The 18,281-nt window shown below is 39.0% G+C and overlaps 1 protein-coding gene across 8 annotated transcripts in view; it reads right to left on the bottom strand.

Moving 5' to 3' along the window:
* RIC1 (RIC1 homolog, RAB6A GEF complex partner 1) overlaps window positions 1-1,189 on the bottom strand; it is a 46,853-nt gene extending 45,664 nt beyond the window's left edge. For 3 of the 8 annotated variants that reach the window (XM_033511360.1, XM_015652959.3, XM_015652958.3), the window contains exon 1: window positions 719-1,181. In XM_033511360.1, the coding sequence (XP_033367251.1) occupies window positions 719-859 (141 nt within the window). In that variant the 5' untranslated portion in view covers window positions 860-1,181. Of the gene's footprint in view, window positions 1-718 lie in introns of all 8 variants that reach the window. The other 5 variants (XM_015652957.3, XM_015652960.3, XM_033511359.1 and 2 more) reach the window with 3 other exon arrangements.
* Between the last annotated feature and the right edge of the window lie 17,092 nt (window positions 1,190-18,281).

The raw sequence follows: 18,281 nt of genomic DNA, 5'->3' as shown, positions 1-18,281 counted from the left end.
AAGTTTAAAGTCAGTATCACAGTTTTCATTGACTTCATCAAATCAAACTGACAAACAGCATTTTTGCTACCACATTAATACAATGTGAATTTGTATTACTTGCTTGTAAAAGCAAGGCACTCATTGTCAATTATTCACACAGTTTCAAACTAGATATAGCTAGACCAGCACCCTCCATGCAAAAGCCATGACTAATCTTCTGTTGAAGCCACAAAACTTTTAAGTTTTCCATAAAAAGAAAAGTTTATGAACTTCTGTGATATAACATTCTGGATAGTGATAGCACTTGTTCTGTTTTACAAAGAGTATTTCACATCCCCTATATTCGTATGTTTCTTTATATAAAACACAGAATATACAAAGGTGAAAGACATGAAGCATATATGCAAAATCCCCACACTGCTAGAAATACTCCTCATGTTAAGCACAAGCAGAACGTACAACCTGAAAAAAAAAAAAAGCTGCTTGGAAGTCTCATTTTTTAAGAAAAACCGGTGTTAACTGCAAGCAGACTGATGTTGCATATTTTCTTAAGACTATATTGCTATCACTAAACGTCGTGGACAACCCCTCAGTTTCACAAATACTGGAATATTCTGTAAAGTTTGCATCGAATTTTACAACCGTTTCTGGAAGAAGGAAAAAAACATAGCAGACGACAGGTTTTTTTCAGCTGGGAGAGCAGGATCCGACAGCCTATAAAACGATGGATACTCACTCTGCAGTACCAGATGCTTAGCTGAGATGGGAACAAAACTGCGAAGAAAGCTCTCTGGGGATCCGTCTGGATGTGAAGAGGTTGCTCCTGGGACTCCAGAGGAAACAAGAGCCTCTTGGGCCAGCCGCTGAGGAAATACATGGCTGAAGGTTTCCAGAGTAGCTGGCGCTCAGCGTACTCTAGTCTAGGCGGGGGGACAGCGGGGGCATCAGCGGAAGGAGAGATACAGCGTCCGCGGCAGACCACGCATAATCACCGGCACACCGACGGGACCCCTGCGCTCAGCACCACTGAGGACGGGGGGCTGAGGCCTCTCCGGCGCTAAGGCCGCCGTCGCCGGTGCAGGGACGAGGGAGCGCCGCAGCTGCCAGAGGCGGAGGCGGGCTGGGCAAGGGCCGGGCGGCCTGCGGGAGGCGGCGGCGAGGGAGACGCGGCCGGGCGGTCACTGCTCCGAGCGGGCGCCGGGGCGCTGCGGCGGCGGCAGCGGCGGCTCCGCCCTCCCGCGGGTGTTTCGCCCGCCCGCGCTCCGGATCGGTGTCGTCGCCGTCGCCGAGGCCCCCGCCGCCATCTCCTCCCCCTTCCGCTTCCGCCCCTCTTCCTCCTTCTACCGCTCCTCCTCCTTCTCCGGATCTTCCCCCTCCCTCTTCTCTTCCTGTTGCTTGTGCTTTTCCTCTTCCTCTTTTTTCTGCTCTTTCTTCTCCTTTTTCTTCTTCTCCTCCTCCTCTCCCTCCTCCACCTTCCCTCGCTCCGGTGTCCGAGCCCCGAGGGGCGGCGGCGGCGGGCCCGGGGCGGGCCCGAGCGAGCGGAAGTGACGTCACTGAGCAGTGCGTCATTGGGCCGGGCGGAAAAGGAGCTCTGGGCGGCGGGGTTGAGTGGGTGTGGGAGAGTTTGGGGTGCGGGACGGAAGGGGAAGGAGGGAGCGGGGGGCACAGAGAACTAGAGCCGGGGGTGGTAGGATAAGGAGGAGTGGATTCAAACTTAAAGAGAGGGAGTTTAGAGTAGATCTGAGGAGGAAATTCTTTACTATGAGAGGAATGAGGCCCTCACACAGGCTGCCCAGAGGAGCTGTGGATGTCCCATTCCTGGAAGTGTTCAAGGCTGGATGGAGCTCTGAGCAACCTGGCCTAGTGGAAGTGCCCCTGCCCATGGCAGGGGGCTTGGAACTAGATGATCTTATAAGTTCCTTCTGACCCAGGCTGTTCTATGGTTCTAAGATGAAATACACGTGATAAAGCTGTGTGAGTTTCTGGTGTGAACATTGCCACTGAGGTGGTTTTGGGGACAAGGTGAGCACAGCACATGATTGCTTACACTGTGAGTATGCTGCATCTTGGGTTTGGCATCAGGCTTCTGACAGGTGCTACCACAAACGTTTCTCCCAACCGATAAGTTTGATCAAGGATCCTCACTGGGTTATTTTTACCCAAGACCTGTTTGCTAATCTTGTTTCCCTCATTGCCCAAATGCTTTTAGTAACACGCTGTGGTGAGAGCAGGAGCATGTGGTGTGAAGGATGAAAAGTAGAAATTGAAGCTGTAGCTTTAGAGGTAGTAAAAGAGGCTTGTTAGTCCTTTTTTGTAACTGGAAAATAAAAGGAAATAGAAGACAACTAAGGGTAAGATCTCCATGCCGTCACAAGAGCAGTGCTTCTGTTAAGAAGAGATAGCTTTTGGTAGAAATAATCAGAAGTGTTTTATGAACCAGTCCCCTTGCACTGCCTGTTAGAGGAGTTAGTCTGGATTGAGCTGTCTGGTAACAGGTCTCACTACATACAAATTACTCAGTGCTCTTCAAAGAATATGGGTTAGCCGCTCACTTAAGGCTCTCCCAGCAGCTTTCTGGTTATGTTACCATATGAATTTTTTTTACCATATGAATACCATTTTGCAGCTGAAATATTTTCATCTCAACACAAGCACAAAAAGAAAAGTGAGTTAAAAGGACACATATGTTAGAATCCTAGCAAAGCCATAATATAAGTTGGAAAACAAATAGTAATAAAGGAACAAAATACCCAGATGTTTCATATCTCAGGCTATTAACCGGGTGAGTTGGAAATGCCTTAAAATCAAATTCACCACTCTTATATGCCAGCTGGTGCTTTATACCGTCCTTGCTTTAGTATTTTCTTTAAATCCTTCTCGATCTGTTTTTAACTGCTAGCCTTCTAAATTAGGAAATGAAAATTATGTTAGGAGTGTGGCATCATCTCATTTTTCTGACTCCTATTCTTCAGATTATGAAATAAATGGTACAGAATACACACTGAAGATTACACAACTGTAGAATCATCCTTCTGGATTAATTGCATTTTGCCAAGTTCATTTTACTTGAAAGTAAGGAAAAAATTGTCAAAGAAATTCCATGAAACAGCTAGTAAGAGACTTTCATGTTTTTCATACTTGTTTGTAGCTTCCTTATTTAATGCTGCAGCATCCTAACATGTTTATGTAAGATGCAAACACACATCCAGATCATGCTGTTGATGTGTGTGGATCAATGCGAGGTTGTGTGCTGACACCAGAATTAATGAAGGAAACAGCTATTGCTTTTAATAGAACCTATATGGTAGGATTTTGTGGTAACTGTACATTGTGCAAAAAGTAGAGACTGAAGGCTTTGCAATTTTTGGATTGCCGCTATTGTTCTTTTCTCTGTGGAGAGACAGACTGTATGGTGACAAGACAGCTGAATTTGAAGTTTTGGGAGATTATTACTGGTTGTGGCTGGTCACAGCTGTTGTATAAGGCCAAAAGTTTTTGTTGCACTGTCTCCAGTATTGCATTGCATCAATTGGTTGGACTTGATGACCTTAAAAGTCTTTTCCAACCTAAACAATTCCACAATTCTGTGATTACTTCTGAGCAGTGCTCACACAGTGTCAAGGCCTTTCCTCATGCCAGCCTGCCAGTGAGGGGGCTGTTTACCAGCGTTGTAAACAATGTATAAGAGTTTGGAGAAGACACAGCTAGGACAGCTGACCCCACTGACCAAAGAGACATGATCTATCATATGGTGTCATGTTCAGCCTGTACAGCTGGGGAAAGAAGTAAGAAGAAGGGGGATGCTTGGAATGACAGTATTTGTTGACTTTGTTCTCAAGTAATCCTTGTGCATGATAGAGCCCTGCCTGAGGATTGCTGAGAGCTCATGCCTGAGAACACATGCCTGTCCATGAGATGTGGTGAATGAGGCAGGAAATAATGATGGTGACAGTATGTTGTTCAAAGTGAGGCTACCAAAATCCTCACACCAATAATACAAATGTGATCCAAAGTATATAATGGTTTTGGTGCATTTTTGTAGGCTCAATCAAGAACAAATCTAGATGTCTAGGATGGCAAATCAGTAGTGATAAGCTTTTTCTAATAATAGGCTGATTGTACTTGACTAGAAAAGCATTTCTGAGTGTTGTAGTTTGAGAATGTAACTCATAATACTCTAGGATGTAAAAGTTGTGTAGAACTTAAATGTATGCAATGGACTAAACTCAGAGAGTTTCTTGAACAGCTCTGGCAGTGGCTACCAAGGCACAATTACAGGAGATAGTGGCAACACCATAATAACAAAGCTCAACAGAATTGTGTAAGGGCCTTTATTCACAAAGGTCCACTTGTCAGTTGTCATCAACTTCACCAAGCTGAAAATAAGTCTTGATTGCAGCTGCCTATTCAGTGACAGTCATGTTGTTCTGGAAACAGCACTCCTGAGATTGTTGTGTCCTGGAAAGGAAGAGCTCACGCAGAGCTGTGGTAACATCCAGGGACATCGAACTGTCATAAACCTAGGTGCATAAGTTTGGATAGTAGCAGGCTAGTGAAAAGAAGGAGACACTGCTGGTGGCAAAGCAGGTCTGGAATGAAAATGTTGGACAAGGGTAGAGGTTCTGTGTAGTTGCCTCTGTTAAGATTCCTTGTGTTGATGTGCAGATGTTGCACTGAATTATCCTTTAGATTGTGCAGCTAGCTCTCACCTAATGTGTCTGCAGCTCTTCTTGAGCAGTGACAGTGTCAGTTCCTGCATGTTAAATTTAAAAAGAGCAATCACTCCTCACCCCACTGTTGTCACTACTAGCAATATAGCTCAGAGTAAAAGAAGAAAACTCACAGAAAGACTGTTCGTGAGGCATGATCAGAGTCAGTATCATAAGGCTTTTGCCATTCTGCTTACATGTGCAGGCATTGTGTCATATAAAACACAGAAGGTGTGTGACAGTGAGCGAGCATCTGTGTTATGTACATAAAAATGTCTTCGTTAAGTCATCTTCACTTTGTAAAACTGGTTGCGAAACAAACAAGTATTTTATCTGCAGCTTTCTTCTCATGAAGTATGGACATTGCCATAGATTAGCCTGTTACTTAAACTGCCCATGTTGTTAACCATCCAGTGATCAACAAAATGGGCATTTACACTTGAGAACATGTATGTTCTAGATAAACAGGACAAGGTATGACAAATACTTAAATCATTTTCCCCACAGACCATCCACAGAGGTGTTCTCAGAGGGTGAATTATAATATCTATTACCATCCTTAAAGATGAAATCTAAAGAAGTATTGAAATAATAATATCAGAATTTTTAAAAAAACCCAAACACTTCAAAACCAACCCTGTAAAAGGGAAGTGATTTTGTGTTACACCATAAAAAGATCGTACATATTTTAAAAGTAAAAGGAAAAAAACTGACCAAACTGTGGATTAGATGCTAAGGCTCATCAGCCGCAATTAGTAAAGAGGGAAATCACTCTGATTATTTCAGACAATTTCTGAATTTAGCCGAGAGAGCTGGAAGGAATGTTCCTGTGAAGAGACTGTTAGGAAGAAAGGGAAGTACAATTTATTACATTGTTACTGCTCAATGCAGCAATTTGTGCTTAGGTACAGTAGATGGCCTGAAGTGCTGGGACAAAAGCAATAATTCTGGAGCAGAGTACAGTATACTTCTTAATCCTAATGTTTAAATTTACTTTATGACTATTTTTCAAAGTTGTTTCCTATACCCTGCTACATTTAAATATAGTAAAATGCTAATTGTGAGCTAAGAAAATTCAAGTAATAAAATTATTTAGATAGATTCTACCTGATATTTCTAGCAGTCAGTCACTCACAAATGGTTGCAAATTTACTTGGAAATATTATTTACCATTTCATAATTTATAAATTAAAGCAATTAATAATGATTGGTTTTAGATCATTCTCTGATTGTATGTCATATGCTGCCATCCATTTTATATTGTATTTAGCACACTTCACACAATACCATTTCAGTTTTTGACTGAACAATTCATATGACCAGCAGTATAAACCAGTAGTGTTCTAACCCAGTTTCCTTAGTTCTTCAGCAGTATGTTGGAATAATGTGTCATTTGGGGGATTTTTACAGTGGATAAACCAAACAACTGACAGAATTTTATTCTAAGTTTCTTAAATGTACGTGTTATTGAAAAGTGGCTTTCACCACTTTCAAGCATTCAAGAAACCAAAGCTAAAATTTGAAAGTTTACTACTGAATTTTAGAGTGGATAAAATTGTGGTTATGATTTAGTTAGTTTAGAAATCAAATTAATTTGGGCCCAAAATATTTTGTTTACTTGTCTCTGAGAAAATAGAAAGGGTAATCATGAGAGAGCTCATTCCATGCACTAACAACCATACCAATATATAAAACCAGATAAAAAGGGAGGTAAGTATTTCAAAGTTTTGGAATGCCAAAACCATGGTCTATCAGATTTAACATAGCTAGCACAACATTTGAAGAAATCTGGTTTCTTCAGATTATACAGTCCTGAGGACTTCAAATTGGTTTTCATAACTGCTGTAAGTTCAGTGGAGGGTATTTTTAAAAAAACAAACTTCTACATCAGTGAAAATATCCTTAGAAATACAGTCTGTTCTTTCAGGCTTCATTATCTGGGTTTCAGTGACTGGTGAATATGCTTAGTTTCATGAATAGCTTACCCGTGAAGTATTTGCTTTGTCCACACAATTACTTTGCCAAAAGCCATTGTGGTTTCTGAATATGTCTAGAGAACTGCATTCCTTTGATATTTGATACTGGGAAGACAAAACATCCAGCATTATAGATCATTTTTGAAATCTCAACTTTTGAAAATAATTAAATTCTTTTAGATTCTGGAACACACAGTGTTCCTGTGCAAAAGACCAACATAATGTACCTGCAGATCATTCAAATGCATTGGATCACTACTGCTCAATAAAGAGTCTGTATAAAAACTATATATGACTTTCCAAGAGGAAAACGCGATTGTAGAACGAGCCAACTGACTCTGGTATGCATTTACTAAGATAATTATCAGTATGAACCAGTGCTGGAAAGACATTTTATATTCACTGTAAAAAAACTGACCAATGAACCATGCAAGCTGCTGTGTGTAGAAAGAAATTAATGAAACTTTTTTTTCTGTGATAACTGCATGTTTTTACCAGGTAACACCTCTTCCATGAAGTATGGGCTATACTGTAGGGTTAGAGTGTATTGGATGGATATGGGAGTAGCAGACAAAAGAGTTGCATATGCTTGCTTATTGGAAGCATAGGCAGATAGTATGGCTGAGACTTGTCATATCTCTTACATTTAAATTACTGGTTATACTAGGTGTTTCTGAAATTTTGTGAACATCTACTTTATTGTATAATCTGAAATTCAATGGAATTGCCCTTGAATTATACTGCTATACATATTATAGCCATACATGTTATCCATAACGCATGTGTAGTACATTGTTACCTGTAATTGATTGTGCCTCAGCTCTGCTAGTGAATTCTGAAGGTAAACAGAAAAAGACAGTAGGTGCTGGAGGCAGAAGGCTGATCTGGCAGTCTGTTGAACATCTGCAGCATGGAACTCAGTCTATATCCAAGAGCCAGGACCTGACTTTTAGGTGACAGGTTGTAAAACACATCCACATGTTTCTTCTTGAGCAGATATAAGGAACAAGTAAAAGGAAGAAAGAAAAAAAAAAAGGGATTTTCTTCTCTAATCTTAGTGGATCCCAGCCTTATCTTGTCTTCTGTGTGCCTTCATTGTAGGCACTTACTAGAGCTAAGATGTGTATTAAATAACCTCTAAAAATATGTGACGATGCAGACAGTGTTTAGTAGTGCCCTCTGCAGGCTTTTTTTGTGGTAAATAGAGTTGTAGTAGCTCCACTCTGTCTTGATTATGTGTTTATAGTGGATGAGCTGGTTCTTTTTGAATATTTTCCTAGCAGAGCATCAGCAGAACTTTGGAATTTTATTCCCTAGCTGCTTGGAAACGTATGTGGAGTGCTGTAAGTGATTCATGAAATGGCACACAAATTACATGCTTGTTTCAAGAGCCTGGTTTCTTACAAGTTTTTGTGTTATAGACATAGAGTCCTGAGCAACAGGAATTTGAACTCCCCTGTCTCCACTAGAAGATATTTCTGTTTTTACTGATCTGTCTGTATCTGAAAGAAAAAGGTGATCAATTCAGCTTTCAGTTCTTTGTGAGCAGTGATTGCACTGGAAAAAAAAAATCAACTTTTTTTCTAAGGGCCTTGTGCGACTTTGAGCCAAGCTGATACTGAAATAGAACTGTCCAAACATCCCTAAAATACAACTGCAAATACAATGGAAATTGACAGCGTCGGAGAAGGCATCATATTTTGAATTATTTCCTATAGAAATCCAATGTAAAATAAATTATTTTCAAATTCTTCTTTTTTTTACCTATTTGTTAATAATCTATGTATTGTGGCTTAAAGTACCTTCCAGTTGCAGGACAGAACTTGGAAAGAATATTTCTCTTTAAATTACATGAAAATTCATTGCTCATCCACATCATCATGTTTAAATGGTAACCCTTTCAGTGCAAAAATATCATCACATAAAATAGAGCCTTTTCATTACTGTATTTATTAGCATATTACTCTCATTCCCAACTGTGCCCTGCACATTAAGCAAAATATGTTTTCTGATTGTGACACTCAGAACAATGGGGACAGTTACAAACCAAGAGTTTTGTCTTCTAGTCTGAGACTGTGCAGGGATATCTTTTGTGGTCTCTAGGATGTCATCAAAATCTTTGTTGCTAAAATCTTATTAAGAATATGTGCATCACTGTCACTATAGGACACTGAATGATTCACAAGGACACGGTTCAATGTATGATAGGGAAAAAAGTACTTTTATTTTTCTGACTCCATATAGATTCTCGACAATGACCAGGGATTGGATAATTAAGTTACCACCTCCTCAATAACACTGGTCATGCAAAACATCTCTATCAAAAGAAGTTTCTTAGAAAGAATGTATAAACATCTACGTTTATAGTTCATTTCTTGGGAAAGTGGCTAGAAACTATGGAAACAAGATCAGAAGGTTTAATTTTCAGGGTGACACTTAAGAGTGTAAATTATTTAAAGAGACAGATGGGAGGTTTTTGTCAAGCAAAAGCTTGTAGTTCAGCAAAAACTGGAGATCTTAAGTGACACATACAAAAAAAGTGAGTAGTGTCAGTTATATATCCTAGATAGACCTGACAAGTACTAAATAACCTAAATGGGAAATAAAACCATTAAATAAGAATGCACTTGAAAAATTTTAGGAAGTTGTTTGACTATCCACATTTAGAAAAATCTGAAGGTATTCTGTAGCCTGTTCAGCGGTTTGACGTTGGTAAATCAACACTGTGTGGAGCTGTAGAGCTTGTTCTTCAGAAGGTTTAAATTGGCATCAAAACAGCAAAGTAAAAGAAGTGCTGTATGAACTTCTGCTTTTAGCCTATACTGCAGTAGTCACATTTTTTCAGTCACTGAATCATGCCAACTTTTCTGCCATTCCCTGGTGGAGTCAAATAGATATTTTCCTAATTGTAATCAAAGCTCTCATTTCCAGTTAATAAAAAAAAAAAAAAAGAGAAGCATTTCAGCTTTTGTAAACAATACCCACAAAGATATTCCATAAAATGCTGACAGAACAAAATACAATTCCATACGCCTGTTTTGATACCTTATTTATCATTGGATGCCAATTTTTCAGCTTGGATACTGCTTTATGACTTGGCTTATTACTTAGTTATAGTAAATAAACAAGGACATGCAGGAAACTTTGCATTACTCATCTCTTTAGACATCGTATAATGAAATATAACCCCAGTTCTTAAATAATCCTGAGGAGCACAGGTCTTGGAGTGACTGGTTTACAGTCTCATTGAGAGTATCTACCAGATTTTATTTCAAATACTATACTTCCATATTAAAGGTTATTTTTCTGTTTTACTTATGTAGGCCACTGAAAAATTCTGACCAACACTGAATATACTGAAATTATCTCTGTGATAGGAAATGTATGTATTGCGGAAGACAGATGCAGGCAAGAAGATTTTTAGTCAGAAGACTCATTTAGCAAACACATGCTTTAAGTGCCGTAGCAACTCATATTGGCTTCAGTAGTATGTAAATAGATTAAACTGTTTAGCTATACTTTTTAGTGTGACATACTGTACTGCTAAGAGGTTCTTATTTACAGGTTAAAAATCAGAGAAGCATGCTTCTAATGCACTCCTTAACTACAGCTATGGGATCAGCTTTTAAACACTTTTTTAGTCACTGATGTTTTGCCCTAACAAATGCCACTCAATATTACTTTACTGATAGTAATAACATTTTGTCAGCAAGTTCAAAGTGGTCTTGTCACATGAACACAGAGGACTGTTCTCACCTTTGATGTCAACAGGGGCAATAAGAAATTATGAAAGGCCTCAGAACTGCAGGCTGCTGAGTAGGATCTGATCAAGGGTTAAATTTATTGAAAAAAAATGTGAAAAATTACTGTATGTGACATGAGAAAGGACTGCAAATGTGAACATACCCTTGACATACATAAGTGAGAGCCTGCATATTTGTTGCTGTTGATCAGCCAGGGAGGAGGGACACAATCAAGTCCCCTGTGTGCCCATGCTTGTGTGAGGGCAGTTTCTATTTGCATGGGAGGCACACAAGGAAGAGATGAGGGGAAAACATTGCAAAGTCTATCAAACTCCATGATATGAACAATGAGTATGAGTATTCACTGTCTTCTCCAGTATAAGACTTAGGAAGCATCCAGTGAAGCTTGGCATTTGGTTAGCTACTAAATAAACAGAAGGACAAAATCAGTGTGTTCACATCTTGAGTTCCATTGCAGGTGTGTGCTTTTTCACCATTTTATGATTTTTTTCCAAAACCAGTTCATCAGCCAGTATGTCTTGTTTCTTGGTGAGCATGAACAAGATTGTGTAAGGGTTAAAAAGTCATAATGCCTGGAATGAAAATCACTGTCATTACTGTGTTGCCTCCATTTGGCATGCATATTACATAATTCACAAGCATTCTCCAGTATTAAATGGGGTAAAACTTTAATCCGTCAGTCACAGTATCCAATGATCCTCCTTCAGCTTTTACTCAGGCAACATATTTCAAAATGGCATGTTTAGTTCTTTAATAATCAGTTTTATTCTGAAACCTTGTACAAATAGAATTCTAATTAATCTCTGTTGATATTAAAAAAACAGGACTTCAGTGACTCAACAATTACAAATTACTTTTTAATGGATGGATATACAACATTTTATTTTTTATTTAATTTCTCTGACAGATATTTGGGAGCTTATGAAAAGGCACATAGTCAAACTTTTCTTGAAACCTTGCTTTATCAGCTAGAAGAATTTGCAACTTGCAAGGCTTGTAAGCAAGCACAGGACATTCATAACTGAGGTCAGTAGAAAAATAAAGTTCATAGATCTAGTCCTGCAACTGTTCAGTTTTGGAGCTGCTATTGAACATAGATACTTGTGGCAGTTCAGCTCAGGATTTAGCTCTATGTAAACATGGGGAAACCAGGTACGCCATTTCCCAGGAAAACCTGGAAAAAAGCTGTATTTAAAGGAAGTGCTCATGTTGAGTCATGTGACATTCTTAGATTTGTGAGATTTTATATAGTCTTTGAAATACTGAGATTTCATCCCTCCTTTCTTCTACTCTCACAAACATGTAAATTCCAAAATAATATTCTTCTTACTGAAGTAGCAAACTAAAATTCCCATGTTACAGGTAGAGTCTTGTGCTTTGTTTAAAGGTCTCAAGAGAAATTTCCAAATATGACATGCAAATCAGAATTAAGGAGCTGAAAACTCAGCTTCTCCCAGTAGAATAATGGAGGTCAGAAATACAGAATTTTGCACCAAGAACAAGGGCATTATAATTTCATTATTGAGAAACCCCGGTGGAAATACTAGCAATCTGGTGTTTCAAGATGCAAATGGAAGGTAAAACACAAGCCTCCTTCATGTCAATGGCACTGTTCGGCCTCTTTCACCACCGCTAGGTGTCATTAAAAATGTAGGAACCCCAGACCTAGATTCCAAATTTTTCATGTTACGAAGTACATACTAGCATGCATGCAGTGCTGCTAGTGCACAGGAAATATTCTTAGAAAGAAGAAAAACCACGGCAAATATTTTTTTTAAAAAAGAAGAAGAATGATAACCAGATTTCTCAGTGATACTGTTGTTTTCCCTCATTGTCTCCTGTGAGACGCAACTTAAGTTGTATTTCCCATGACATACAGAAGCAGCCCTCACATGCCCCCAACATCCATGTGCAGAGCACAGTGTTTGGGCATCAGACAGCTTGTTTGATTGTATTTATAAATTCTGACTTGAGATGGTGTCATAGTCAAATAGCATAAAATATTCAGATCTCTGTATTAGTAAAATAAAGTCCTTAGAGACTTACTGGCGAGAAAGGGATTATTTGAAACATCAGCCATCAGAGTGGTTCTCTGACTTGGTGTTTATATAGGTAAAAATATTAGCAAATATGTTGTCTCTTTTTTTTTTTTTTCTGTAGCTGTTGGCACGTACTGCTCAAGAGAAGTTTGAAATATGAAATATGTAGAGGTGCGCAGCAGGAGAGGAGAAGAACCAAATAGCAAATAGGACTGAAAATTATTAGTGTAGCATACAAAGAAGGCTTTACTAATTTAACTGTCAAATTCCCGATTAAAGACCCCCATTAGAATCCTGTGTCCGTTTGAGACACACAGTATGCCAGCACGGCACTTAAATAACTGCATATCAGCACAGTTTGCTTAGCTATTTAACTATTTTCTTTTCACATCCTCAGGGCTGCTTTAGTCAAACTTGTTTCAGGTTTTTAACAGTGTATTCCCTTTTGGGGTGGTGGAGATGATGAAGGAAAGTATCATAATTATTATAATAATTTTCTTTTTTTTAATAGTACTTGCTTTGGTCTTGCATTTTGTAGTTTGTTTTTTTTTTCTTTAGTTGGTGAGACCTTATTATGAGATATTTTTTATAATTCTCCATTACTCTTCTTGGTGTTAGGTCCGTCTGTGAAAATTGTGCTGATGATTTATTCAGCTGAAAATCACTTGGCTCTGTACTCTGTGATACCTTGTATAACACTTCCTTTTCATTTAAAGGCCTTGCCTGAGCGTGACTATTCAGTAAAGACAGAACTGCTGCAAAGAAGTTGTCTAGCACTTCCTATTGCATTATCAGCCATACCAGTCTTTTGGTCTGCTGACTTGTAAGAAGCAGCAAAATTGCAAAGTCACACTATGTATCTGTCAGAAGCAGATGTCAAATGACATTTCCTTAGATATAAAAAATTTATTTTGAAAAAAAGAGAATAGGTCACTAAAGCATGTAACCAGTCCTCCTGACTTGAGATAAGATCTGTCAGCAGCACTGTGGTCAGTTCAGCGGAACTTAGCTGTAAGAGAAGCTAGGACAAGGTTTTTTCCTTAATTAGTACTTTCAGAAAAAAAATCTTGAGTGGGTGCAGGGATCATGTCAGCTATATTTCTGCTCAGAGTTTTCCAAATCTATGCTGAGATCCCACTGTTCTGAGTTTCACAAGGAAAATGATAGTGCTGCTGTGTAATGAAGAACAACTGGAAGTTAACTGACTTAACTTTTGTTAACAGACATTTAGATGTTGGTATGAATAAATATATTTGAACATCTCTGTTTCTTTATTGCAAAAGAAACTTCAAACCCTTTAATATTTAAAAATAGCAATATGCAGGGCAGTGGTTAAATACAACATTTAAAGCAGAAGGAACATAGATACTCCAGAATTCTCTAAAAATAGGACTTCTAGGAGACATCCTACTCTAGTACAAAGATGATTGCTACTAGAACTAGGAATTCTGAACACAGGCTGTGTTATAGAAGGCAATGGACCTCTCATTGTTGGGTGGCTGTGTCTAACAGGGCTTTAGCTACCCTGGCCAGCCTCACTGGTGACCCCAGCAATGCAATCTCTGCCCATGTACCCTCCCTTCAAGTTCATACCCAGGCACCTGAACATTGCCTGAGCTGACTATCTGTGCCCAGTCCTGTCCCCTGTCATCCCAACTTGCTGCTTTTCCTGACTAGGCCGTTGGTGCATGCCTAGCCAGATCTCCTGGGTGGGTCTTGAACTTAACTTAATCACCTTGACTGTTTAGAGATGTGTCAGCAATCCTCATCCTGCTTAACCTTGGTGTTAAGCCCAGCTGGGGAGGATGTGGTGCTGAGGTTGCCTTCTATTCCTGGCTCATAGCCCCTCATGGGGCAGCCCTGCTCTTGCAGCTCACTCACGGTTTACCTTGCAAGGATAGTAAAACTAGTTACATGAGAATTGTAATGAAACTTCAGAGAGGTGACTTTTTTTCTTTCATGTCCTTCAGTCTGCTTTTATTGAGGTACATACTTAACCTCCTTCATGAGTAAAATATATTTGGAAAACATTTTTAGATTCTCAGATAGGATATACTGTGTTGATGCTTCACTTAAAAAAAACCACAATGTCAGCTAATTAAATCACTTTCTAAGGAAATTCTTACTTCTTGTGAAGTAGATCAGATGACAAATAGCAAGATTCAGTACAAAGAAGTAGTCCCTTTCTGAAGTCTTAGGAGGAGTCACACTGAGGATAGAAAATGGGGCCAAAATAGACTACTTTGTTCCTTCTGAAAGCAGCCATCTGAGTTTTCAATTTTTTTTCAGTTATTTTCTTTTCTTCAGAAACATAGTCATCTATTTTCCTGCTGCTTTTACCTGCAACTGTTTCCCAAAGTTCAAATAAGTATACTACTGTGATGGTGGGGTGTATGGCCTGCTCTTTGGGCAGGTGCTTTATGAAAGCATGTAAGAACATCCCTGCTTTCAAGGATATTTGCTGTAGTATAGTCTGCTGCATGCCAGTGTGCTTCTGTGAATATATCAAAATGCAGCTTGCAGCACTGGAATCTACAGGTATCAGATTTTGAAGAATAACAAGTGCAACTTTATAATGTCTTAGCTTACCAAAAGCCAGAGGAAGAACCTCTCTTTTCCCGAAGAAAAGTGGATTTTTAGAAGGCATTATATCCTATGAAAACACTACTAAAAAGAACAATTCAACTTTAATCTAGTGAAGTGGAAAATTTCTAATAATTACACTGAAAATACAAGCTAAAAATGATTAGCTCATTTTTGTTTGGTTTTTTTTTAATCTCCTTATATTTTTAATATCCTTATATATTGTATGCTGTGGATTTTTTGATGGCAAATTAACAATTTCAAAAATTTCAGGGGTGTTCATAGCCACTAGGAGGGGTTTAAAACAGGTTCAGTCACTTCTGCCCCTGCAGACTGACTCACATAATTGGTTTCACCTGCTTTTGTAGCTTGTCTTCACAGGGTGTATCTTAATGGCACAAAGCCCAGTTTTGCAAAACACTATGTGCCTGTGAGCAGCATGCACACACCCGTCAGCTGGCCAAAGAAGCAGAGCCATGGGCAGGGCAGGGCAGGGCAGTAACTCATACCTGTACTCTGTACCACAGCTCCCACTGTCAGACAGCAATGAAATGAAAGTCTGGTGTGGAGGAAGCCTGAGCATCTAGCTACACACAGCTACATAAGGCTGAAGAACAGTTTAATTTACTCTTTAATTTAATTTACCCTTAATTTATCTTTTCTTTATTTCTGCTGTAAAGCTTCTGGTTTCTAAACCATCAGTAGGCCCCTTTGCTAGAACATTTGCTTCATGACTCTGCAAGATTAGAACTGTTTTTCAAGTCAAGTAAGTTTTCAACACATATTGAAACAGGGTACATGTTCTTGTTCTCCTGAATAAATCCCAGATTTGAACAAGTGTCTCTCCAAGGTCAATACTTTTTTATTAAAACAGACCTATTATTTGGTGAGAGGCCTAGGCAATAACAGTTTCTGAGCAAGCACTTCGTAGTGGCTAGCTGCAGCTTCTTATTCTTGTTTATTAAAAGTACTTAAGAAAGAAAATAATTATGGGCAAGGCTTACAGTGTCTTAAAAGTTTCAGCTCCAGGAAGGCTGGTGTCCTCACAGGTATAGACCTCTGGTTGTGTTAAAGAGGGTTTCTGTGGTCTTTAAAACAGAAGCACAGAATTGCAGAAGGTGTCTTTATTGCCATGTCCAGGACCCCAATGTCACAAGACTCGGGTCATAAAATCGCATTCATAAACTTACTGGAGCTCACTCTAGCTGTATATGTTTTGCTCTACCTCTTTCACTGAAAAGCTTCTTCTGATCCTCCCCTCTCTAAAACTATCAAGAAGTCTAACCACTACAAAGCATTTAGCATACAGCCACTTTATACCTTCATCTCACTGCCACTATTGTCTTCTAAACAATTCCTTTCCATCCTGATGGACTATTTCTCCAATAACATATGTGATATAATTCACTTAACAACAATCCTATCTTCACTTGCACAGACAGGCAAAATCCAAGGAGTACTCAAGCATATAATATACAAAGGGCAATGACAAAAAGAAAAACTATGCAGGCTTGGAAACAGGAAGCTTAATTATCGGTTATGATTATGCCTTGAAATTACATATCAAGGAGCATGTTTTAAGTGTAGCCCAGAACTGCAGCTAAGTTCTGTTGGGCTGCTTTTACTGACAGTGTACATTCTGTCGTGGACAGAATGGAATCTTTGCACAAGGCTCATCAAGGAGACCCTTCCTTTCACTGTAGAAAGGATATACGTGCTTTCTAAACTCCTTCTCAGAGAGGACTCTTCGTGTGCTGGATTCAAACCTAGCCCCAGATTTGGCCAACAGTTTATTACTTTATATTATACTTATTTATTTACATTTATATTATACTATATTATACTTATTTCTTTACATTTGTATTATACTTTATACTAAAACCTTTGCCACTGAAGGATTATGTAGGTGTACTTGAGCCTTTATATGACTTTGTCCTGAATGATTAAGGATGGCAAACCAAATGTATTTATATAAATGTTTTCTTTAAATTGATCATAATGATTAGACTAAAAGATTTTAATCAGAATTACTTTCTATACAGTATTGATAGCTGTAAGTACTAGTATAGTGCACTATTTATTGAGACAATATTGAATCAGTTATATTAAAGTTATAAAAATAATAACTGAATAGATATTGATGTTCCCCACCTATACTGATGACCATGGACACATCTCTTTCTTAGCCATGAGGACTAACCCTGAGGGCTGTGACTATTCAGGGAAGGAATATCCACATGCATTCTGAGAAGGAATATGTTAGGGGATCTTACCATTACAAAGTGGGACTGGGCTTTTATAGGGTAAAGTGAGTATCAGTCAAATGTCTCTAGGCCAGCTGTGTCAAGTCAGCAGCTTTGGATAAGTACCAGTAATGTCACTGATTCTTTTATCAGGAACCTTGTATCACCATAGACAGTTTGCTGTGAAACATTGTTTTTCCTCAGAATGTTTTAAGTTTAGAATTGATTCGTCAAACTAGTTTCAGCATTCTGCAATACCAAAAGCAGTGTGTGCCCTCTCCTCCATCCATCACTGATGGCTTTTTCAAATAGAGTATTGTTCAAGTTGGCTTACCACCACTAGGCAGAGCATTCTGCTACAGTATCTGGGGCATATCAGTTAAAGAATGAAGCTCAAAACATGCAGATCAACAAGAGATGCATCTTCTATCAAGAGCTAGCACACAGCAGATGCATAGATTATGTCATTTGACTGGAAAAAATCCTTGACCTTTTCTGCATGGCACTGGGATCCTCTCTGTCTAGTAGATTTTAGTAATCACTTCCTACCATTGTGTGTTCCTATTGTATGTTCTATTCCTACTTTTCTGTGTTTGAGTCAAGAAACTTTTAGCTTCTGCCCATGAGCAATTCTCCTGTCAGGCCAAATTTGAAACTAAATCTCAATGTTTTAGACAACAGCCAATCACCTGGAAGCACTAAGAGTGTTACATTATCCCAGTGCACAGTCCAGAATAATGGTGTCTGCAGTATTAGAGACTGGATAGGTCAGCGGTGACTAAGTGAGCAGGGTTGGCTTGTGCCCTGAACTGGCTTCCACAGTATGTCTTCTTCAAGTCTGCCCTTGCTGAAACAAGAAAATGCTTCCCAGCCTTGGACTTTTTCCACCCTTGTCTCTGCAGTCTGGGCTACAATTGTACAACTCAGCATTGTGGAAATCCTGGAGTACCCAACCCAAGAAAGTTCCTCCCAGTGGAGGTTCTAG

This window comes from Parus major, chromosome Z (genome assembly GCF_001522545.3).
Source record: "Parus major isolate Abel chromosome Z, Parus_major1.1, whole genome shotgun sequence".
NCBI lineage: Eukaryota > Metazoa > Chordata > Aves > Passeriformes > Paridae > Parus > Parus major.
The sequence above is the reverse complement of the archived record's forward strand: the minus strand, read 5'-3'. Positions and strand labels throughout refer to the sequence as shown.